This window comes from Meles meles, chromosome 2 (genome assembly GCF_922984935.1).
Source record: "Meles meles chromosome 2, mMelMel3.1 paternal haplotype, whole genome shotgun sequence".
NCBI lineage: Eukaryota > Metazoa > Chordata > Mammalia > Carnivora > Mustelidae > Meles > Meles meles.
In genome coordinates, this window is record NC_060067.1 from 56,293,688 (window position 1) to 56,319,552 (window position 25,865).

The following is a 25,865-nucleotide window of genomic DNA, read 5'->3' on the forward strand; positions in this document are numbered from 1 at the left end:
ACCCCTTCCTCTCTCTGGTGACTATTTTCCTCATCTGTAACATGGGGATAATAGCACCTACCTCACCAACTGATAAACTCATTGCTGAGTGCCCTAAAGTGATTATTAACATTGAGAAAATACCATACCATCTTACTTAGTTCACATAACACAGCCAAAAAGCTAGTTAGGCTACTACTGAGTATACAGTAATACAGAATACCAGAGCCACACCAGAAAGCACAAAAAGCTGATTTATTATTTCTGACAATTGCATAGTAACCTTTAATTTATTCCTAGCATCACAAATCTAAAAGACACCTTTGCTCCTTAATTAAAAACATATACTCTGAAAATTAGGTAGTTTTTAAACATTTAATGATTTATAGAATATCTTAAAAATCTTTGCCAGGCTAGAGGTTAGCTTTACCTTTATAAATCTCCACATAAAATGAACAAATCAAGGCAATCAAATTTTCTTTTGTTCTACATTTTTAAATACCACCCTTTGTTTCCTTTGAAAGATTTTCATCCATCATTCAAAAATATTTTGAGGCTCAACTGCCCATTTAAGACAGAATGAGAGAATTTTAGAAGATCTGAACTAAGCACTGTTTTGACTGAACTGAAGCAAGAATTCTATCAGGGTCCTTGTGGGCCTCCCAGTCATGCCCTTCCGCAGATATGGAACCTCATCTTTGTTGGTCATCACACCTGCTATATCTAAATGTGCCCACTTAGGATGAGTCACAAATTCTTTCAGGAATGCTGCAGCTGTACACGCTCCTGCAGACCTAAAGAGAAAGACAAAAATCATTTTTTAACCCCATGTAAACATGCACTGAACATTTCCATTAAGAATTTCTATTCTCACTAAGTAGCTTCTATGACCAGAGAGCAAAAGTCAAGTTTATGAGATTAAGAGTGTAACCCAAAACCACTTTCAGAATATTTATTTTCAGACATAGCTTTAAGCAATAAAGGGTAAATTGTAGATTCCTCTTTCCCATGGTAATGAATTCACCTGTTTTTCATTTCTTTCCTTTATGATTTGTTTAAAATGACTTTTAGCTGTAAAAACCTGCAAAATTTTGAGCATCAGATGTAAAATACCTTGAAAATTAAAGACATTTGAAATTAGTGCTTATGAGCACTGTATCAGAAGGAAATTGGCTACACTTTCTGTGAAAATTTAAAGTGGTCATTCTGGTAACCAGTGATTGTAAAAATGTACTTTTAAAGCCCCTTTTACATACCTGTATTTTCCAATGTTATTAACATCAGCAAGTTGGCAATCTACAACTTGTCTTGTATAATGTTCAAACAGAGGCATCCTCCAGACACGGTCCCCTGTTTCAATACTGGCCTAGAGAAGAAATAGGTACAACAGCTGGAGACTGCAAGAAGTAAGCTCTGGTTAAATCCACAGCACTAAAGTATTCAATGCTGGAAAGCAAGAACTGTTCTGACCTCTAAAACAGGAAACTATGCAACCGGGTCCAGAAACATTTCAGTTAATCAAAAGATTTACTAAAGAATTATAAACAAAACCAGGAATATTATAAAACACCCCACAAATCTGTAGGGCATTTGCCAAAATCATCAATTCTTACGGATGTCAATTTACAGTAAGATGGTATTCAGCAATACATCGACTTTATGGGATTGATTATGGGGAAACAGGCTTTGTGATACTTGTCAGCTCAGAGTGCTAAGGAATACACGTCTGAAACTGCATCACTGAAGATCAGAGCCCAAGACAAGGTGACCTTATGCATTCGCATAATCATACACACACTCATTCACATTAATCAGTTACTGAACCTCGAAAGAGCACCACCAGGTGTTGGGGCTATACAGAAATTTAATATCTGAGCCATCAGAAGGCCCAGAGGCTGGTAAGGGAAACAGATACACAGACTGTTTTAATATACTGTGGTCAGAGAGAAGACCCAAAAGTGAAAAGTGAAGACCCAAAAGTGAAAAGTCAGGAAGCAGCAACAGAAGCCATTATTTGGAGACATGCAAACAGCAGCTGAATCAGCTCCAGTGTTGAAAGCAGCTGCCTCTGGGAAGATAAGACTGTAGACTGTTGTAGACTGCTGACTGGTACTTAAATGTTCATGCACACAGAACTTTGATTTTTTTTTTAAAAAAGATTAAATTTTAAAAAATCAGCACTGTAGGTGCTTAATAAAGAGGGACAATGAATGCATGACAGGCCAGAGGAGAGTCCCCTGCCCTGCCTGCACAGAACAACTGAGCTGAATGTCACAAGGGTTAGGCAGGAAGGGTAAATTTAAGACCATAAATTAACATCAAAGATGTATTCAAGGACATTCTGGATTTGTCTCTCACTGGCAGGTAGAAGCTCCTGGAGGTACCAGAGGGAGCTGTCTCATTACTAGGCAGATACACAGGGTCTGGAGCTTATAAGAGAGATGCGAGCAAGCAGCAGAGAGGTGCTAGCTGAAGCCACTGGGCTTCCCCGTGAAGAGGGTGGTGGTGGGGAGGCAGGGAGAAGAGAATGTGTTCTAGGGCTGAACACCCACTAAATGGGAAGATGAAGGAAAAAACTGGCAGAGGAGGCTAAAAGAGAAATCAGTGAAGAAGCGAACCAGAGATTATCACAGCAGACTGGGGTGTCACCAAGAGACTGGAGTTGCAGGCTGCCTCCAGCCAGGCTAAGTACGGCTGAGTGGGGTAGGATGGGGAAAGCCGCGGGCAGTGGGTAAAGGAACCGGGGAGGGGATGATAGGAGCTTGCTGTTTGGAAGAGGTAGGCTAACTATGAACAGTGTGCAGAAGGCACAGAGCATAGCAGTCAGAAGATGTCCTTATCACCGCCCACAAATGGATCAGGACAAGCTCTACTTATTCACAACAAGCATTCACTAAAGGTCATCCCTTCCTTGACAAAGCTGTTCTCATAACGTTTTCTACCACAGGGAGTCTGCACGATGGTCGTGGTTCTGTGAGTCACTTTCACATCATTCTGAGGCCACAGGAGGAAAGGAGAAATGTGGTATCATAACTATCATTTTGGAACATTTATAGAGAACCCAAAGCACACTGAATAGAGTGTATTGTATTTTCAATTCAAAGGCAAATCTATGACATAAAAATCACTTTAACACAGGGGTAATAAAACAGTAAAAATTATTATTCTACTACAACAATTCAATCATATGTCATTTTAGTCTCTACCTATTATTCCTACCTCAAATAGTTTGTTCCACAGCCAGGACGAATTGGTGAAGACCCCAGTGGCACCAGACCCCAAGGCTACGTCCATGGCACCTGCAAGACACAAGGCTTCAGGTCAGCATTCAGTCTCTCCAGGCATGATGGGTTTCTCTGCTGCTGAAACCAAAACTTCACCCTGTAATTTTAGTATCTGCTTCACTTTCAAAACTAGAGAAGCTTCAGAAATCCTTACTGTATTTAATATCTTCCTACTTTCTCAACTAGAATTCAACTTCAGTTATTAAGGAAAATGTAAAAAAGGAAACCAAATATCACCAGTAACCTCATCTTCAGCATAACCATTACATGTTTTTAATATTTCCATCCAGATTTTTTCTGAACTTTTAAAAAACATAATTAAGACCATACTGTTCATGTCCAAGTATGTGTTCTTCCTCTTATGTTTCCTCTTTTAGAAACAAACGTTACAAAATAGTTTTAATGATCTTAAAAGTCCATTGGGTGGAGGTTATCAAAATTCACTTCCTATGGGACATTTAGGCATCTCTAATTCCTCAGTATTTTTAATCACATCTGTAAGTATCTGCTATTAAGATTCTCTGCCCCTTGGGCGCCTGGGTGGCTCAGTGGGTTAAGCCTCTGCCTTCGGCTCAGGTCATGATCTCAGGGTCCTTGGATCGAGTCCCGCATCGGGCTCTCTGCTCGGCAGGGAGCCTGCTTCCTCCTCTCTCTCTCTGCCTGCCTCTCTGCCTGCTTGTGATCTCTCTCTGTCAAATAAATAAATAAAATCTTTAAAAAAAAAAAATTCTCTGCCCCTTTTTCTTTTTTTGGGAAGAAAGTATTATTATTTTATCATAATGTATTTGTTTCATCTGCATTTCCTTCTCCAACAAAGGTGCCTCCGTTGGTTGACTTCTCTTTTTACATTTATATATGTTTTTTAAAGATTTTATTTCTTTATTTGCGAGTAAGAGAGCATGAGAGAGAGCACAAGGGGGAGGGACAGAGGGAGAAGGAGAAGGAGACTCCCCACTGAGCAAGGAGCCTAATGCGGGGCTCAATCCCCAGGACCCTGGGATCATGACTTGAGCTGAAGGCAGTTGCTCAGCCACCTGAGCCACCCAGGCACCCCTATATTAATATACCTTTAAAAATCAAGTTAAAAATCCAGACTTCCAGGTTCTTTGCAGGGACATGTTCCTGAATGTCAACCACAATTAGGTGCTGCAACTCAGCGCCTCCTCTAGTTCTGGTACCAGCTCCCAACAGTTTCCTTTGTTACTCCCTTGGCCCTGTGCAAGCTCTGGGGCAGGGATCATGTTTGATTCCTAAGTATGTGCTGAGGGCCTAGCACACTGGAGCTCAGTATTTATGCAAAAGGAAAAGCAAACACCACTATCGTTCAGTAATAGGACACTCCTGAAACATCAGAGGAGACACCACAGAAGATGAGGGAAACTTTATAGTTTTCACAAGTCATGTCCAGGTTGCCTTTTTTTTTTTTTTTTTTAAAGATTTTATTTATTTTGACAGAGTGAGAGAAGGAACACAAGCACGGGGAGCGGAAGCAGGAGAAGTAGGGTCCCTGCAAGCAAGGAGTCCGATGCAGGGCCTGATCCCAGAACCCCAGGATCACAACCTGAGCCAAAGGCAGACACCCAACAACTGAGCCACCCAGGCACCCCTCCAGCTTGCTCCTTAATCCTTAAATATAGCTTTGAATGGTGGCTTCTCATGCACTGTTTATTAGCATCTCCCCCAACAAAATGGATAGTTGAAAATACAATTATATACACTGTTTTGTAGACTTTTTTTTTTTTAACAATAAAGAAAACTTCCCATATCCTCCCATTTCTTTGCAGTTGGCATCAGTGGTTGTAGGACAGCCAGTGAGTGATCCCCTAGACTTGCATGTCTGTGGGTAAATATTTGCACACATCTCTAACTTAAGGAATACAGCAGAGAGCCGTCATTTTTTTTGTTTATCTTGGTTAACCCCACCAGCCACACACACACCACAATTACACAGACTCTCCAGGGAAGGGAGCAGCATGTAAGAAATCCATTCCTGTGTGTCACGAGGGCACTGAATTGTATATTTTCTCCAAAAGTCACAAGAAAATTACATTAATCGTTGGTTAATCATAAGGGATGTCAAACCGTTGATCATTTATATATTTTTTAAAAGATTTTATTTATTTGAGAGAGAATGAGAGAGAGAGAGAGCATGAGAGAGGAGGAGGTCAGAGGGAGAAGAGGACTCCCCAAGGAGCTGGGAGCCTGATGCGGGACTCGATCCTGGAATTTTGGGATCATGACCTGAGCCAAAGGCACTCGCTCAACCAACTGAGCCACGCAGGCACCCCAGAGATTTTTATTTATTTATCTGACAGAGAGAGATCACAATTAGGCAGAGAGGTAGGCAGAGAGAGAGAGAGAGAGAGGGAAGAAGGCTCCCTGCTGACCAGACTCGATCCCAGGACCCTGAGATCATGACCTGAGTTGAAGGCAGCAGCTTAACCCACTGAGCCACCCAGGCGTCCCCCTGTTGATCATTTAAAACAAAAAGTAGTGACCCATTTGTAAAACCCTGTGATTCTGCATGACATTTGGGCAGCTCCGTCTGTCTGGCCATTTGTTCCTTAAGGTTTTGTAGCTCTCTACCTCCCAATTCTCTCTCAAGCCTGTCCACGTCTCCCTACTGCTAGTGCTACCATAATCATCCACAAACTGGACTGCAGTAATAATGGTCTTAAAAATAACAACATAAACAACAACATAAACTTCTGGGAATTTCCAAATACACATGAAGAAAACAGTATAATAAATGCAGATACCTATTAATCAGCATCAGCAATTACCAACTCCTGGGCAAACCTGTTCCATCTACAACCCCTGCCTCAGAGATTATTTTGGAGCCATCTGCACATACTGTAACATTTGTCTGTAACATACACTCATGCATCTACATACACACTCACGCATCTACAAGAGTCAACAAGCACCCTGCTCACTGCCTAGCTGGCCTGCCAGTCCCCTCAGGCCCTTCTCCAGGGCATTCTGCACATGATAAGGGCCAGCACTGGCCCTTTCACGGCACAAACATGATCTTACTGCCCCATAGCCTCCTGCTGCACTTAAGCTCAGGACAAACCCCCAAAACACTTCAAGGCCAAGCTGGGGTCTGGTGCCTCCTAATGCTGGCCTTGTGCGCCCACCCCAGTCATACTGTGCTCTTCCCAGTCCCGTTCACCGTTACCCTCACACGCCCCAAAGTGAAGGGTGCCCTCCTTTGAGATGCTCTTCCTTCCCTCCTCCACCCAGCGATGCTTCCTCTTTCAGATCCCAGCTCAAGCAGCAGTTCTCAGCAAGATGCCCCATCTTCAAGTAAGAATGTGATATCCTCTACTAAAGCAGTAGATGTAAATATTTAATATGATCCCAATTTTGATCAAGGCTCTAAAGCTGATTTCATTACATTCTTTAGAAAATGCTCTGTTTTCTAGATACAGTGACAGAACTGCTACCATCCCCAATTTCATTCCGTACTCTTTTCCAAGGCCCATATGGAGCCAATGGTGCTAACTGATCAAGTTACCAGAATTGTTATAGTCCCACAGAAGAATCAAAGCTCCAAGGAAGGTGCTGATGTCACCACTCTCTTTTGATCCTAAATCACAACCATGCATGAGGAAAATGACAACAGGCAGCACTACTGAATGGCCAGCCCCTGAAAAAGCCACGGCTCCTATGGTCTGGTGCAGGCCTGCCTTTTCAAGGACAGTGAACACTGGTTTAATGTCTGCTAGGCCAGGGCCATCACCCTGTATCATCTCATCTCATCTGCACAGAAACTACTCCTGTCAGTGAGGCATTATTATATCCTTTTTTCCGGATGAGACAACTTTGGCCTTGTCCAAAATCACATGCTATTAAGATGCAAGACCAATTTAAGATCAGGGCCTCCATCTCTAAAGACTGTATACTTCCTCCCACCATGAACCTGGGGTTGGAAAGAGTTCCTTATTCTCGCCTTTGATCACAGCAACTAGAACTCAGAAGGGGCTCTGTGAGTGTGTGAGAACTTCAGCCAGGCCAACACCCAGGCAGTGTAAAGGCTCACCCATGAGCTTGCTCTTAATAACCTGGGGCCAACTTTCCCACCCTCAGACTATGGGGGGAAAAAAAAGGGAAGGGAAGGGGCTATGATTCCTCATTTACAGAAAGGGTATACTACCACCCACCTCACCAATGACCCCAAACACAGGCCTCAGCACCCCCAACCTCCTGCTCCCCTTTGCAAAATTGAACACAGGGAGAAAGACCACAAAAATACTATAATGCTGGCTTAAAAAAAAAAAAAAAAGGACTCCTAGCAAATCTATGCACTCTTGTTAGAGCCCCATAAAAGGAAAAACATGAATTGATTTCTGCTATAATATAGACTCACACGAGCAGAGGACAAATTAAACCCAAAAGATTTTTTTTAAAAATCTGAATTTTAATCTTAAGAGGCAGAGACAGAAACAGAATGAACCCTAGAAAGAGAACTGTTAGATGAACTACTACTGTTTGCCACCTGCAGCAAAGCAATGCCTGTTGTCATCCCTCGGGGTATGAGTTCAGGACACACAAACCCAGTGGGCTACTGGCCTTCCTTTAGCCAATGTCTGCCACACACAGGGGTTGAGTTAAAGAGTCTTCCTAGAAACTCCTCCCAAATTCCACTGCTCTGCTAGGGTAACACAGGCAGCCCAGGTACAGTGCCGCAAGGGGGGTCAGGTAACTTGCCCATGGCTGAAGGGCTGTAAGAGGCCCAGCAGGAGACAGTGAGCTGATCTGGACGTTACGCCTCACTGCCTCTCTTAAATGAGGGCCTTCCCACCCCCCCCCACCCCCCCCCCCCCGCCATGTTTTTGTTTCTTTATAACAAGTACAAAAAGTTCAGAAAACTCAGCTAACATTAGATACACTGCTCCTGATTAATACAAACAGCTCCTGATTTGGGGATCTATCACTAATATCTTCAGATCTGTATCAAACAGCACTCACACCACACAACATCTCAAGTCATTTGCAGAGGGGACTCTGGATGGGCTGATGTAACCTGCTTGTTATTTTTTTAGAGTTGCAGCCTGAAATGTTTTAAAAACAACAAACCTAATGTTTAAAACAGTTGACAGTTGCAGAACAATTCCCCTGGTGAAAGATATTTGAATGCAGGTGGAACGAGCCAACTTTCAGAAATATCATGCCTTGAGTTACGGTGCACACCCTACGCCAATGAGTGTGGCTTTTTCAAACAAAGGCAGGAAAAGCACGCATCTGACCTGTCAGGGTGGCAGCGTTTATGATGATCTTTGGGTTAAAGGTGTGTGCATAACAAAGGGCATCAGCCAGAATAAGCCTTCCCTCGGCATCGGTGTTATCAACCTGAGAAGAGAAGGGTCGAAAGAGTTAGGGTAAGAAAACACATGTCGGGGCGCCTGGGTGGCTCAGCGGTTTAAGCTTCTGCCTTCGGCTCAGGTCATGATCTCAGGGTCCTGGGATCGAGCCCCGCATCGGGCTCTCTGCTCAGTGGTGAGCCTGTTTCTCCCTCTCTCTCTCTGCCAGTCTCTCTGCCTACTTGTGACCTCTCTATCAAATAAATAAATAAAATATTACAAAAAAAAAAACAACACATGTCTACAGTATCAACACAAGATACAACACTTCAAGTTAAAAGTGAGGAAAGCTAGTGTGACATTTGCCAGAGTACCAAAAACATACGTATACTTCAATTAGAATAGGAATCTACTTAATCTGAAGAGCAAATATAATTTAATAATCCCTGTACACAGAGCTGATGCCCAAATGCTCATGACTTTGGAAGCAGAAATAAATAGAAAATATCCAGCCCATTGCAACAATAAGTATCTAGCAGGAAAAAGGAAAATTTCAAAATTTTCTGAAAACAAAGAAGCTAAAGAGTTTGGAAGGTTACAGTGAGGTGGCAGTCCAGCTCTCCAGACAGGAGAACTCTCACAACTTCAGCAACTTTGTAAAGTTGTTTAAAGTAGGCTCCACAGCCAGCATGGAGCCCAACGTGGGGCTTAAATTCATGACCCTGAAATCAAGACCTGAGCTGAGATCCAGAGTCCCTTCTTTTAAACAGTGGCCAGGCATTAGGGGCAGTGTGTGCATGCTTGCAGGTGCCCCAGGAGAAGACCCTGCAGCCACATCCTCAAGACGGTGTGTTCCACCTGAACACGGAAACAGAAGAAGTTAATCATGGCACAGGTCTAGCTCTAGAAAACTGCTCACACTCTTCCTGCCTGGCCATACTCTGCAAGGCTTGCTGCAGATTTGTGGTAATTTGTGTGCACAGTTTACTGGAGGAACAGTAAGATAGAGAAAATACTTTTAAAATTCCCATGAAGGAATACTTCTGACTTTTTATGAAAAACTGCCTGCAGTGAAGATACCACCCTCCCCTAAATGGAGCCCATGCTCTGCTTCCATTCAAGGTGTGCTTATGTGGGGACTGGAGGTTCCTCTAGGATCACCAGAATGGGCAGGGCTATGTCTGGCATTCACACACCTGTATGGTCTTCCCGTTCTTGGCTTTGACGACATCCCCAGGCTTGTTCGCTTTACCACTGGGCATATTTTCACAAAGAGGGGCCAAACCTATTGGAAAAGCATATATGAGGGAACATGGAATGTGCTGGGTCCACACTCAACACCCAGCGGACCCAGGCCACTGGTGGGCCATCAGAAGTATGCCACGGACACCCAAGTGATCAAATGTAGCATTACCGAGGACCCGACTGACATCGAGTGCGCCGGCTACAGGAAACGCATGTGTTTAGCGAAGAGTCTAACCTGATTCTATCATGAAGAAACAACCAAATAAAGCCAAATTATGGACCATCACAAGACAAGCCCGAACTCTTCAAAACTGCCAATATTATGAAGGGAAAAAAAAAGGGCAAGAAAAACATTCTGGATTAAAGAAAAATAGGACCTGGCAACCACATGCAATGTGTGATCCTTAACTGGCTCTTAGGTTTCAAAAATAAAAACGTGTGTGTGTGTACAAAATGAACAATTCTGTAGACAACTGGGAAGTCTGAATTAGATGACTGTATCAATCCCTGGGAATAATGGTATGGTCATTACACAGGATGTCCTTGTTCTTAGCAGACAGACACATGCTGAAGCATTCGGGAATGACATGGCATGTCCGCAAATTACTTTGCAAAACAAGACTAGGATACTGGCAGGGAAGGGGGAAGGGGCATGTGAGACAGACCTAACGGACGTGACACTGGGGAAGTCATTAACCAAAGCCTCCCCCCATCCCCACACTCCTCTGAAACATGGCAAACTCCCAGCATTGTGTCTCGCATCTGGAACTCCACAAAGAGCTAATGCGGACTGAATGCTTTTTCTGTCTCACGCATTTTCTATACATCCTGCCTCGTAATCAGTCACAAACCCCCATGAGACAATCACTGCATATGCCAGCAGTGCCCTTCCACCCTGACTACTGAGCATTTTTCACTGGAGTAAATCACAGACTTGACATTATGTGCCCCTGCCTGCTAAATACTTCTTGCAGAAGTACCAAAAAATCAATTCTAGCTACGGCCCGTGACTGCAAAACACATTTAACTCAATCAGTTCAGGCAACACTTAGCTCAACAGCTTCTGCTTGATGAAAACCATTTCTTGGTCTTTTCAGGTTAGAGGAAACCATGTCTGCTGTCTGTTCTGTCATCTGACCAGATTCCAGGACTCCCCAGGGTACCCCCTTTTGCCCCCTCACCTATGACGTTAATGGGCAGGTTCAGCTTGGCAGCAGACACGATGGCCGAACAGATGGTGGCAGCTCCTCCCATGTCTGCCCTCATGAGGTCCATATTTGCAGAAGGCTTGATGGAGATGCCCCCACTGTGGGAGAAAAGGACAGTGTGCAACATCAGTGGCAACAAAGAGGGCCCAAATCACTTCCTTAACCACAAATATATAAACAGAGGCACTATCTCCCTGGCAAAGAAAATTCAAACTTCTGAATTGAGAATCCGAATGATTTCAAGATTTCAACAAAGGATACTGAAAGCTTTGCAAAAATATAAATGGGTCTCTTAGCTCATTTTATTTCTTTTTGAATGAAATGTAAGTTGTGTCAGTGGAAATATTACTATATCATGCAATCTGCACTGTTCAAATCCCATTTCTGTATTTGCTCATTAACTCCTGACACCCACATGTATTTATCTTCTCAGCAAATTTTATGAATTGATCAACTTATTGAACCTGAGGGTCACAAACTATTAGAGAAGGAAAGCCAACAAGCTCAGAAGACTGGAAGGATCCCCTTCGAGCTATGGGACAGAGGGACACCCCTAAGGTGTGCTTCATCCTGCTGATGGCAAAATACAACCTGAATCAGGCAGACACACAAGGAAGATGCTCACCCAGGGGTGCCCGGGTGGCTCAGTCGGTTAGGTGTCTGCCTTCAGCTCAGGTCATGATCCGAGGGTCCTGGGATCAAGTCCCCCACCAGGCTCCCTGATCAGTGGGGAGCCTATTTCTCCCTCTCTCCCCCTGCTCATGCTCTAACACTCTCTCTCAAAAAATAACTTCTTTAAAAAAAAGAATGAACAAAAGAAAGATGCTCACCCAAAGCCTTAAAGACAGTGCTCAAATCTGAGAGCTCTAAAGGGTTTCAGTTTTAGCAAAAACCCAAACTACTCCCCCAAACAGGCTTCTTTAACTACCTACTGACTTCTCTGCTTCCAGTCTGTTAAGAGTGCAGAAACCACTTACTTCATGGGCTGGGCTTGGGGCCCAGGCTCCAATTGTTGGGTTCTGAGACCTGCTGCCAACCTGCCCTTGTGACTCCAGAGTCTACTCCCTGCACAGAGGTCTGCTTTCCTTAGAGATTAAGTCCTAATTCTCATTCACCTCAGAAGCACCTGATAATGGGATGGCTGTCAATTACACCTAGAATTAAAGATGATCTACTGGCTCAGAATAAGGAAAGAAATACACTCTTGGTTCAAGAAGTCCACAGAGAACCCCAAAGGGGTGGGGGGGGCAGGGAACACACCAGTACATGAGGTCGTCCTGTCTACTCACACTTACTCTCCATGAGCAGGACTATGGTTCACAGTAACCGCCAATCAAAGAGCAGCAGTTATCACTGCACACCTTTTAGATCCCTCTCAAATCCATCCATTTCTTTTCTATTGCATCCATCCTGGTGAGGCCACCATCATATCACTGGGGTGTTTGCCATGGTTGCTGTAAATCGGGTCTCCCTGTATCAGTTTTACCCCCCTCATTTTATTCCTCACACAACTACCTTTTTTATCAAAATAAAAAATACTGACCTCAACAAACATCCTGGTAGCCTTTGTGTGTGTGTGTGCATGTAAAAAATCGTAAGCTGATTCTAAAACTGGTATCTAAATGCAAAGGATGCAGCTAATGTAATTTTGAAAAACGAGAGCAAAGCTGGAGAACCCATATTACTACGTATCAAGAAAAAGCTGTACTCGTTAGACTCTTGGTCGCAAAGTCCTGGGGGAAGGACAGAGAGGCCAGAGTTAGGCCCACAATAATATGGCCAACTGATTTAACAACGGTGCAAGTAGTTCAATGGAAAAAGGATAGTCTTTTAAACAAAGTTTTGCAACAAATACATAACCATATGGAAAGAAAAAAAAAACCACAATGCTTTTGACAGCATGCACAAAAAATCAAAATGGGTCATAGCTTTAAATGTTAAAACCGTAACACTTAGATAAGAAACAGGCTTTCCTTGGCTAGAAACCCTTCAGTTACTTCAAATTATCCTTAGAGCAAAGTCCAAAATGCAATGGACCCAGAACCACCCAGCTCTGCCCCCTCTCCAGCCACTATGTGCTTCCTTCCCTGCTACACTCTGCTGGAGCCACTCTCCCATCTCTCAGGGCCAGGCGTTCCCTCGTCCTTCCCACCTTGCAGCCTCCACCAAGTTCTTCCCTGTCCTACTCCCTGCTGCACTAACTCCTCCTACCGTTCCCACTTTTTTTTTTTTAAGATTTATTTATTTATTTGAAGAGAGAGAGAACACAAGGAGGCAGAACAACAGGCAGAGGGAGAAGGCGGCTCGACTCCAGGACCCTGGGATCCGCCCTGAGCTGAAGGCAGCTGCTTAACTGACTAAGCCACCCAGGCACCCCTACCATTCCCATCTTTAGCTAAACCTGTAACTCCTTTAAGGAAGCTTTCTCTAAACCCAAAGACTAAGTCAGATTTCCTTGCTAAATTATTCTCATAGTAAAAATTCAAGTATGGATTTGTATTAACCATAAATTTCATACTGAGCATTAATGCTGCATCAAGATATTAGCTCAAGACAGTATAAAATCATCACAATTAGCAAGACAATTAAAAACAGCATAACTTTCACTCTAATTTTTATTTGCAGTTATGCCTTATGACAGACATGTAAGTCTTATGTCTATGATTGCCCATGGATGTAACTTAAAAATCAATATGCATAATGTGAACAATATGAGCTTGAATCTTTTAGTGATGGGCTATAGAATGATTGTTTGGAGACCAATGCTTTGAAAGAGAGAAGGTGGACCTCTCGGTGGAAGACAGAGGAGGCTAACATAAGGAAGACCCTATTGGCAGCCAGCTTTGCCTGGGCTGGGTCTCACGGCACCTGCAAGCATTCCTGGGAGGACTGCACTCATTCACATTTCAGGAAGAGCATCTGAATGGGTGCACACATGTACTGGGGACACCCAGATTTTATGGATCTGTACGAGCATTTTCCAAAGTAGTTTCCATAGACCATGAGTCCCAAGAGAACTAAATTCCCTCCAAAGGGATGCCTAGAAAAAGCTATATTCTGTGCCCTGAGAAGTCCTGTAGTTAAAAACAACAACAAAAAAAACAAAAAATACAATAGCTCAGGTGTTTTATCTACTTTAGTTTTTACCCAAGTAATCCTTTTTAACCCTCATGCTTAATTAGCGGCCAGTGCCTCCCACGGGAAATGGGACCTACACAACCTCCTCCACCTCAGCTTCTCCTCGTTTGGAATAACCAGTTCCCAATTCTAAAAAATACTTATGATTCTATAAAATTAATGGGAGCTCGGCTGGTCAGCTAAAGCAAGCAATCTGAAGCAAGCAAAGGGGGCAATGGCATGATCCAAACAGCTATCTCCCCATTATACACATGAAGGAGCTTTAATATCCATACAGGAAAATCAAAGTGTACAGTGGAAAAATTTTAAGTCATTTTAAAGACAGACATGAGTTTGACTTCCGACTCTATGTATGAGTTATGGGGCTCTGAGCAAATTACTGCACCTCTCCAAGCCATGCTTTCCTTACCTGTAGAAGGTCTGCCTAACTCCTAGGAGTAAGATTAAGGATAACACATGGAAGATGCCTAATAGACTCTCTGAGACACAATAAGCCATTTTACAAATGGCAGCTTAATACATTTAAAGTAATATATAAGCCTGGACCAAACACCACGCTTGTGAAGCAAACTTTGCATAAACGATTCAAGTACACACAGCACATTCACCAAATGCAAAGCACAGAGACATAAAGAGGTACCTGTCAAAGGTAATTCCCTTCCCAACGAACACCAGGGGTGCTTCACTTGCATTGGGGCTGCCTTTGTAGTGAATTTCCAAGAAGACTGGAGGCTCATCAGATCCTTTGGCCACACTCAGGAATGATCCCATTTCCTGTTCCTCAATCCAAGATTTGGGTCTATAAGGCAGAAAAAGAGAAAAGCCAATATACTTGGTTATCTCTATTTCAAAATAACTTAGAAATTCTTGTGTAAAACTCTTAAAATATATACACGTGTTAATGCTTCAATTATCACATCCTACTTGCTTTCTGTATATTCTTGGGCCACTTGATTCTGAGCCTGTTTCCTCATCTATAAAATGAGGCTGGGGCACCAGGGTGGCTCAGCTGGTTAAGCCTCTGCCTTCAGCTCAGGTCATGACCCCAAGGTCCTGGGATTGAGTCCCCTGTCTAGCTCCCAGCTCAGCAGGGAGCCTGCTTCTCCCTCTCCCCACTGCTCTCTTGGGTATCTCTCTCCCTTGCTCTCTCAAATAAATAAAATCTTAAAACAAACAAACAAGAAAAAAAACAAAAAATGAGGTCAATGATGAATCTGTCAAAAGACAAGCCACTGAATTACTAAAAGAATTCACCTATAACGTACAATACAATGTCAGGTAACAGGACAGAGTCAGTAAGTACTTATTGCTTGATTTGTTCCCTCTAATCTACTGATCTCTATCTAAAGGTTTCATGTAAGATAAAGTTAGCAAAGCTTTGAAATCATAAAGAATGCAGTTTCTGGATGCAGTGCTTTATTTTTTGTATTTCTAAAAATGATTAAAAAAAAAAAACAACCAATAAAAACAAAACAAAACAAAAACAAAAAAATCCGACAAAGCTACATTCCAATGACTGGACTAAAGCATCACAATTCTTTGCGGTTTCAGAGTTGCTGGAATTTGACCTTTTCAACACTGTCACACTACTTCTAACGGCTTCAACTGCAGTCTGATGTCTGCTTAAAGTGGGAAAACTAGTAATTACTTAACAAACACAGGATCACCAGGGGTGATCCCAATGGGACAGCATGTAATGCCACCCAGAATACAGATGCCATATCACTATTCCTGGCAGGTGAGGGATACAAAGGTCTTTGTATTGAATTCTGGCCATAAGAACTAGGCCAAAAAAGAAATCCTACACTCCAACAGGCAAAGTAGAAAAACACCACATCAAGGAGTGCTCCTCCTACACTTGCCCGTCCATTTGTTACAACTATTAAACGTGAAAGGTATATATATGTTCTTATCCCTGTGTTAAGCCACAAATATTACTTCAGAGAGGGAAGAACATAAAAACAGAAGGGGTGACAATGAAAACACCACTTCAAAAGCAGCAACGCTGTATAATATGGGTATTTGTAACCACAAACTCCCAGTACTTGATGTACTTTATGAAAGCCCTGGTCTTCTGGAAGTCCTGTCTGTACTTCTCTGACTTAGAGCCACCTATACTAAAGCAGGTTTGGTGCAGCTTTCTCTGTTTAATGGGTTAAACCCTGCCTGAACCTTCCCTTGGCTGGCTCACAAACCCTGGCAGTTTCCCAAGGGGCCACCACACACAAGCTTCTGCATCTGAAATGCCCCACCCAACTCTCTCTCCATCTGCTAACCTCTGTGCAATCTCTCAGACTCTGCTGCGGCACCATTTCATTGGCAAGCCTTTCTGGCTCTCCCAGAACCCTCCTAGACAAGGATCCTCTGCATACCCCTTTTCCCTGCCTATTCCTGCCTATAAGCTCCTCCTTTCTTTGTGGGCAAAGACCACCACCTCCAACCTTTATATGCCAAACTCCCAGGCACACACAGGAAGCGCCCTCACAGGTGTGTAACCACACAGTCACTGTTTGCTAACATAAAACAGCTCTGGTGTCTCCTCAAATAAAACAAGAACAGTCTTTGCCAAGACACCTTTATGAGACTAAAGCTTACCACAGGTTAAATATGTGCCAGCGGGAGCGGGCTATGGACATTGGGGAGGGGAGGCGAACCATAAGAGACTATGGACTCTGAAAAACAACCTGAGGGTTTTGAAGGGTCAGGGGTGGGAGGTTGGGGCAACCTGAGGGTTTTGAAGGGTCAGGGGTGGGAGGTTGGGGGAACAGGTGGTGGGTAATGGGGAGGGCACGTTTTGCATGGAGCACTGGGTGTTGTGCAAAAAGAATGAATACTGTTACGCTGAAAAAATAAATAAAATGGGAAAAAAAAAATGTGCCAGCCATTCCAAAAATATCACCAAGCTCTAAGTCCTTTGTTTTCTATAGATTACACATTTTTATTCACTCTGTCTAGACCACAGGGATTTTCCTGAGAAGTGTGACCTGTGGTCACAATTAAGCACTGCAGAAGCCTTTTAAGTGCAAGCGCCCTTGAGATACAACATTGGACATAAAGAACTATTTAGGTAAAGCAACTATCTGTTGATTCTTTTTAATCTTAAATCTCCCAATGCTCAGACCTGGTTTGCGTTTAGGGTTATGGGGAAATCGCAGGAGGATAAAAGAAATGGAGGGGTAGGCATTTATGTGCCCTAGCCCAGCTGCCGACAACGACCACTCAGGCCTGCTGGGGAACACCAGCTCTGGTATTGAATCTGGGAATCTACAAGTCACAGATTCTCATTTCATACCAACTTATGAATGCTGTGCTCTTTACTTCTGTCAGAAAGAGGAAAAACAGAAGGAGCTCACCCAAAGGAAACATGATACATAAATTCCTCAACAAACAAAACAGAGTTACCATTTGATCCAACAATTCAACTTCTAAGTACACACACAAGAGACATCAGCGTATGTTCACACAAAAAACACACACTAACGCTCACAGCCCTATTACTCAAGGTATCCAATAGGTAGAAACAACCCAATATCCACCAACTGATGATGCAATGGGGGGGGGGCATGAGGGACAACAAGATGGAAACGAAGAGTGCCTGCTAGTCAGTACAAAGCTCTCTTTGGGGTAATGAAAATGTTCTAAAATTGACTGAAGTAATGGTAGCACAACTCTGTAAATACAGTAAAAATCAGTAAGCGGCCCCCTTTACATGGTATTTATACTGTATGCTTTGTGAACTGTATTTCAATAAAGCTGTTACAAACACACAGACACACACACACACACACACACACACACACAGAGTATGTACTGTGAAGGCATGGTGCTTGTTCAAAGGCATGAAAAGAACCTCAAATTGAGCCCTTATCCTAGCTTGTCTGTGGCTGCCAGTGGGTCATCTTATCTCCCTGGTCTTGAGTCACTCCTCTGAATACTGACGGTGCTGGACTTTTAGGAACTCCAACACTCCTGCCTGTAACACCCTGAGTCTATGACAGGACCCTGCATTACCTGATGTGGACTTCTGTTTTACTACTAGCACTTTTGAGATTCTTCTCAATAATTTCGGCAAATTTAGTTGGCGTCATCTCATTGGCTGGAGTCTCCATCAAGTGGCGTGCCAAGTTCTGCCCAGAAGCAAAGAGGACACCCTTCTGCCAGGCCTCCTGGTCCCCACTGATGGAAGAAAGCACAAGATCACTGTCAGACAACCTCTCAAGATACTGTGTTGCAGCGAGGAAGGCTCTTACCCTACAAAAACAAAAGGGGAAGACCCCAAGTGCAAAATGGACCCACGGGACCTGGATCTTTCTCTGCTCTGACCCGGGGTAACAGGTCCCAAGAGCTAGAAAACAGGGCCCTGACTGAGCCAAGTTAGAGGAGGGAAGCATTTCATATTTCATGTGCGTGAAAAAGGGTAGACTGATGGGTCTCCAAAGTCCTAACTCTAACACACAAACCGATGAAAGAGGTTTCCATCTTTCCAACAGCCCACTGTGTCCTCCTTCACTGCAGCAGGGATGAGGCAGCCCCCAGTGCTTGTATGGAGCAAGCACACTCAACAGACCCGAAGTGGAAGTGAAGGCCTTTCTGCCTTTTTTTGCCCAGGTCAGGGCTCTGAACACAAGTGCACCAAAGGGCAAGGACCAGCTTGCAAAGAAAAGATACAGGCATGCGTGTCATGATCTTGGCTCTTTGTTGGCACAACAGGAATTAATTTGCCATGTGTTGCACACTTGACAGTGTCTTTCAATCATAAAAGCCCTGTGACAGTGGCATTACAACTCTACTGAACAAATGAAGAAAGTGAAACAGATTTTGGTCACTTCGCTGAGGTTACCCAGCTAGCAAGTAGGAGAGCCAGGATTCAAAGCCAGGCTGAATGGTAGCAGAGCTCTCATTTCAAACCACTCCCTCACAGCTGCCAAACCCCAGGCTATATCAAGACCCCACTGTCCTCATAGCACCATCTCCTAAAGGTCCCATCTCTGTCCATCCCTGACGGCAGGGGCTTTATCTCCTAGAACCCAGGACAGATAGGGCTGCAATGTAGTAGGTACTCAGTAAGGCTGCTGGAAAATGACTCTCCCCACAAGACCATAAGGGCAAGGACCCTAAAAGCCCTCTATCTGTGTATCCTGGCATTTGACACAGTGCCAGCAAATGCTGACTAAATGGAAATTATTCGTAACAACACTTGCTGGGACCTGTCATCTCATTCCTCCCTCTTCAGAGAGCTGACTTGGTTTGGCTTCCCAGTAACCAGCAAGCATGGAAGGGCCTAGGAAGTTTCAACCCGCACCTGGCGAAAGCCAGGAGCAGAGCATGGGGACAGTCACCACACTTGTAAAACGGCTGAGGTGATGGGGGCGGTCCCAGACAAGCTGTGTGCCGTGCCCATAATGAGAAGCAGGCAGCTCCTAACCAAAGGTCCCACTATCTGAATGTCAGGAAATGCAAGCCTGATCTTGGTTTTGTTCTATCACCTTCCATGGAGCTTCGCAGATACGACAACCTTCTTCTTCTGCTTTAGGTCATCATACTCGTAGAGACCAAGCACTGCTCCTTCTGCAGCCGCCTGGGCATCTCCACAGGGATCCACCTCCACAGAAGAGATTTCCAGGTCTTGAACCTGCCTGCACCCCGCTTCAGAAGGATAGAGAAAAACCAGAAAAAATGGAGTCAGTCAGAGGCAACCCAATAGCGGAAGGCAGAGGCATTGTTGTGGGCTGAGAAAACAAGAGATCTGGGGTTCCAATCCCATTGGCACTTGACCTCTCTGAGCATCCTTCTGTGAAGTGAGCCTGTGTCCACACACACAGGTAGTGGGAGGACAGACTCACAGATAAAAGGGCTGGCCCGGCCCCTCATAGAACGGGCCTTCAGAAGCAGTGGCTATTACTGTACAACTTCTGAAACACCAGAATTTCCTGACAAAGCTTCCCAGTCACCAAGAGCGGGCTAGATTAAAAATGGGAGAGGAATGATGACACTGAAATTATAACCACAGAAAGTCCATTAGTAACAAAGCATTTTATGAAGATCAGGTCAGCAAAAAAAAAGTCCCAAATAAAAGTTAGGAACGAATCACTCAACATGAAATTTGAAAGCAGATTTAACAAGGAGAGATGCTATCCACAGGGCCAAAGATCAATCAAGCTAATGATCACCACCTCAGCAATGTCTCTCAAAGCATCTCTGACCAGTCTCTGTGGTAAAGGCCTCATTCTGCTGCTCAGCCCCTAAGTGACTCAGTGGCATCTACCTCAACATGTAAACCATGCACGTGGCAAACTGCCACGTAAGGAGTAAGGAATAAGAAACAAGCACCCCACACTTTGCACCCATTTCCTTTAATTGTAAGTAAGAGGATTCCACATCATTTAAGCCAAGCAACACCAGGTTTGTATTACAAAAGAGAAAAAGTCCACCATGACTTTCTGGTAAAAGAGAGCTCTAACGTCTATAATGCAGGAGGGAACAAGTAAATGGTTGCAAAACCTCTAAACACAAGCTACGGAAATATCAAAACTAAAATTTCAAAAGCTAACCTTCTGTATCTATGTAAGGCCAGGCATACATGTAAGGAAAACTGAGCATTTGCTCAGGTGAGTGTTTTAATCTTAATGTGGTGGAAGGTGGTGACGGATATAAGCACCAAGCGAGCAGAAAGAGACCATCTTAAAGAGGACATCCTCGAGCCTCTCCATCAACCTTGAACTTCGAAAGTGCAATCACCTGCAACGGCGACTCTGATGTTTTCTTTGCCTTCATGCCAGTTTTCCTGGTCATCGACTCCAGCTGCCTTTCTGCCGAGGCCGACCACCACCACGCTGGGGAAGTCCTGTTCAGCACACGCACAAGATCAACCCCTTCATGTCTTTACAACATCCATTTCCAGCGGGGAAGGGTCTGGGAGCTCCCACACAGTTACCTTCACCTCCTCATAGGAATCTCCCCATGAAATCTGGTTATTCTGTTCTATTTTACCCTGTATTCTTGGTAAAACTATACCATTTGCGTGTTTAGATATTTATTTATTTATTTATTTGACAGACAGAGATCACAAGTAGGCAGAGAGGCAGGCAGAGAGAGGGGAAAGCAGGCTCCCCGCTAAGCAGACAGCCCAATGCAGGGCTCAATCCCAAGACCCTGAGATCATGACCTAAGCCAAAGGTAGAGGCTTTAACCCACTGAGCCACCCAGGTGCCCCCCCATTTGTGTGTTTAAAAGGTAGAGTAAGGATAATCTTGCAAATAATTCTATGTAAGCCTGTGCCACAACTATGGAAACTGAACAAAGAAAGGCCACAGACTGCGACGCAATGCTTCTTAACAGCCAACTGTCTCTTCACAATTTTAAGTAGTATTTGTGGTTTAACACAGGGATAAAAGCATACACACAATCAGATACAAAATTTTCTGAATGACTGTGCAGTCACAGTACTTGGCACTCAGGTGGGGCTCACCAAAGCTTTGCCAAATAAAAATTTATCTTCATCTCATACCTCATGCAGACCATAAAAGGTTCGGGTTTTGCCTGCTTTCAGAGGAGGTCCAGATCTAAAACGAGAGGAAATTTTTGTTTTTTTTTTAATTTTTATTTTTTAATTTTTATTTTTTTTAAAGATTTTATTTATTTATTTGACAGACAGAGAGAGATCACAAGTAGGCAGAGAGACAGGCAGAGAGAGAGGAGGAAGCAGGCTCCCTGCAGGGCAGAGAGCTCGATGCGGGGCTCGATCCTAGGACCCTGGGATCATGACCTGAGCCGAAGGCAGCGGCTTTAACCCACTGAGCCACCCAGGCACCCTGAGGAAATTTTTGCTTTAAAAACTAGTTGTCTCTGCTCCTTTGGAAAGTGACATATATGTACCTTTCACATTATTACAATACTCTGCTGCTTCTGTGAATTTGCTGCATTTATGTTTTTATCAAAATACAGATTTTTCAGATGCAGCACTTCTAATTCTAGCTCAAAAATCATTTAGGAAACTTCCACATGGGATTTAGTACATACTTCTTTGAAAACAACTATAGAAAGCAATGCCTTGGGTGGGTAATGTGTGGCTACAGAACGGGGACAGAGCACTGGATAAAGGCTAGCCCCAAATCTCCCATCTTTCGTAACAGCCAAGCTGACAGCAGTGTTCAGCAGGCAGGCTCTTGGGGTGCGTGGGTGTTCTGTACAGATGGGATAATGGGCAATTTCCCAACAAAGCAGGTGGCAAAGAATAATTATAGCCAGAAGACTGGATGCCCTGATGCCACAGCTGACAGTTATCTGTAGGAAGACCAGGATGTACTGTCCTCTAACAGTGGATTTTGGATTAATGGATTAATTTGGATTAGCAAATTAATTAATTTGAATTAATCACCGTCTACTGGTGAAGGACTGGGAATTGAGAAGGAATGCAAATTCTATTACTCTGGTATTAGACAATTACTGTAATTATCAGACTGTATTCCAACAGGTTATCTATAATCCAAATAATACATACTTGCAGTGGCTTTATGCTGACACTTCTCTTTCTGCCAAATGTGGACAACAGCTTAGAAGGTGCTGGAAACTCCAATTTTTCTGTACTTCCTCTAAATGATAGCTAATCTGAGTACTCTCAGTAGCAGGCCCCACTCAGATTTACTGAATTAGAATCTGTAGTCTAACTATACCCTCAAGGGATTCACTTGCAGACTCTGAAACTCAAGGCACACCAAGAATGGAGCTGTATCATAAACCGTTTTGAACTAGTCCAGGGACTAGGATGAGTGTGGGATGAGGAAAACTGGTACTTTCCAGATCTTTCTGGGTCAGTCTCTCACAATCTGTTTCTGATTTGAAGTGGCCTGACTTCCCAGAATTGCAGACTCACCCCTACTGAAAGGCAAAGTACCAAAGTGCATTCCAGGGGCAAATACTTTCACTTCCACTGAGAAGATAATGGCCAACTGACTTCCGTTCATTTTTATGTACTAACAATAAAGCATAAAAAAAATTCTCTTTCGATTTCAGGGCATTTTAAAAACTGGAGCCCATAGGTGAATACTTACATGTTCAAAATTTCTCTCAACTTTCCAGACACCAATTTATCAAAATTCTCTCCTGCACTCGTAAACTGTGGCACATCGTCTTCTTTGTCTTTACTATAGATTCCTAAAACAAGACCCTGAGAAAGAATAAGCAAGAAAAAATAAGTATAATTAGAGATCGCCGGGAGACTCAGAGTTCCCCACGTTTCAGAAGAAGCAAATAATTCCACCCAAACTGTGTTCCCCTCAAGGACAAAGCCAAAAAAGAAGCAGGTGATGGGAAGTCAGCTACACTTACATCCTGCCTAAACGTGCCTGCCAAAGCAAGACTCCCAAGTAGTACCTATCCTGGGTCTTCACGGTGCCTCCCAAGAAAGGGCTTTCACAGCATAAAGGGTTTCCTTTACTTCCAAATAAAGAAGGGCAGAAAGGTGTTTTGTTTAAGAAAACAAGTCTGTTTTTAACCAAGTTAGACCACAAGGGGATTCAGAACATGCCACCCCAAAATATGCCACTTCTTACCTAAAAGCAGGTGAAAAAATTTCCTGTAAGAAAGGTGCTCTCCCTGTACTATGAAGAGAACATTCTTATCCCCAGAGACTGGGAGTCAGCACAAACAAACCTACTAAAATAACCCTTATCTTCCATTAATCTCCCCTTTCCGTACTTCACAGTCACTGTCACAAAATTTCCTGCCCCAGCCCAACCCCCTCTGTCTCGTCACATCCCAACAATTGCTCATTCTCTGTTTAAAAAGGTATACAGGCTGTCAGGCCTCAAGGCTTCTGGGTCTTCATTCTCCTTTCGAAGATTCCCATGTCCATGTAAAAATATCAAACAACTTTTGTACACTTTTCCCTGTTAACCTGTCATACATCCCTTTAACTCCCAGGTCCAGCCACAGAAGCCTGCTGAGTAGAAGGAAGTTTTCCTTTCCCTACAATCTCCAAATGCAAATCTCAGGTACTCTGGGATGCCACCACAGTAAAGCCAATGGCTGCACTTGATAATACAAATACGCACTCTGGCCAATTCCTAGGCTGAAAGAAGGATGCATCTTCGCAGAGAAGCAGCGGGGGCAGGAGTAGAGCCCTGTGCCCAGCATTTAGCAGCTTATCCTGTCACGCCTCAAACAACTGAAGAAGGAAGTCAACCTGGGAATCACTATTTGTCTTAGCACAGCAATTTTTAACTTTAAAATGTTTTCTGCCTTACAGCAACTCTGTGAGGTGGGAAGAACATGTACTCTTCTTCCCACAGACCGAGAGAGAGAAGAAACCTGGTCTGACCTACTAGCCCATGTGCACCAGACCTGAGCAAGAATCTTGACTCCTTCTCTGACAATCACACCACCTTTCCACAAAATCACACGGGTAATTAGAGCAAACAGTGTTCTTTCTCTTCATCAAAAAGATAACTCTTCTTTGGTGTAAATTTTCCAGATTCTAATTTTCTAAGATTGCCCACTGCCCGGAATTCGGTGGAACCAAGTGGGGAACGAACTAAGGACACAGGACCCAGCTGTCACCTGGAAAGGATGTTGCACAGTATTGGAAAGAACACAGGACAAGACATCTGGTCCCCCTGCCACCTGCAATACTGCTGGAGGCCTGAGCTCAGTCCCTATCTAGAATATTCCTTGCCAGACAAAGCCATTTTCTTCTGGTCCTTAAGCGTGATTCCAAGCTTGTGGCTTCTTCCACAGAACCATTCACCTTTCCAGATCTTCGACATCCCAATAGCGACCTTCATAATTTTTTTTTAGTTCAATTAGATGGAAAGCGCTTTTCTCCTGCAAGACGCTCTCCTTCTAATTTCACAAAGATATGGGTCCCTGTGCAAAGCCCTTTTCCCTAGAGAGACGCTATTTTTTCTCTAGAAACTCGGGCAATTAATTTAGTCCCGGAGGAGCTGTTGTCCTGGCCTTCCACTTCAGGGGAGATTGCGGGGGGTGGGGAGTGGAGCCCGAAACCCGCCGCCTCTGGGACCTTAGAGGACGCTGCACCTCACCAAACGCAGGCTCTGTCCTAGCTACGGTGGCAACACCACAGGCACTGTCCTTTCCTGGGGCACAGCGCGGGCTAAACAAAACAAGGACTCAGGACACGGCACAGAGTGCGAGCTCAGGACACGGTGGCCGCAGGTATCACTCTCTCTCGGCCGGAGTTCGGAACCTAGCGCTCTCCGCCGCAACCCCCCCATCCCCCCACCCCCCATCCCCCCATCCCCCCATCAAGCAAAGGATGGAAGAACGGACACCCTCGGCAAACAGCTCGGGGGATGGGCAGCCCAACGCCACCTGCCTGGGCCAATGCCCAGCTCGGCAATGCCAGGGAACTTTTGAGCCGGGTTTTCGAACTTGGCGCAGAAGCCAGACACCGCGGTCTCGACCACCCCTCGAAGCTCCGGTCGCCCGGAGCGGGACTCCCGCGACGGCCTCTCACCTTCGTCATGTCTGCGGCGGCGAGACCCCGTGCCCAGAAATGCTTCAAGCCCAGACGTCGGAGGACGACTCGCCCGGCAGCCGGAAGGGGCAGCAAGAACATCTTCTCAGCTCGGCCCCTGCACCTCCCTCCAGCGAGCACGTGGTGACTGGGGGGACGGGCGCCGGTCTGGGGGTGGGGCTTTCGGGGATAGCGTGCGCGCGCCCGGTGGGGTGGAGGGTAAGGAGCCAGG

The 25,865-nt window shown here is 44.3% G+C and overlaps 1 protein-coding gene across 1 annotated transcript; it reads right to left on the reverse strand.

Annotated features, from left to right (window-relative positions):
* Positions 1-219: 219 nt before the first annotated feature.
* LAP3 (leucine aminopeptidase 3) lies at positions 220-25,789 on the reverse strand. The gene is made up of 13 exons (XM_045997356.1): positions 25,634-25,789; positions 23,211-23,326; positions 21,668-21,722; positions 20,899-21,004; positions 19,647-19,806; positions 18,172-18,336; positions 14,801-14,959; positions 10,996-11,120; positions 9,766-9,854; positions 8,516-8,618; positions 3,199-3,278; positions 1,236-1,345; positions 220-773 (listed from the first exon to the last, which is right to left on the reverse strand). The coding sequence occupies exons 1-13, from the start codon at positions 25,733-25,735 to the stop codon at positions 584-586; spliced, it is 1,560 nt and encodes a 519-aa protein (XP_045853312.1). The 5' UTR covers positions 25,736-25,789; the 3' UTR covers positions 220-583.
* Between the last annotated feature and the right edge of the window lie 76 nt (positions 25,790-25,865).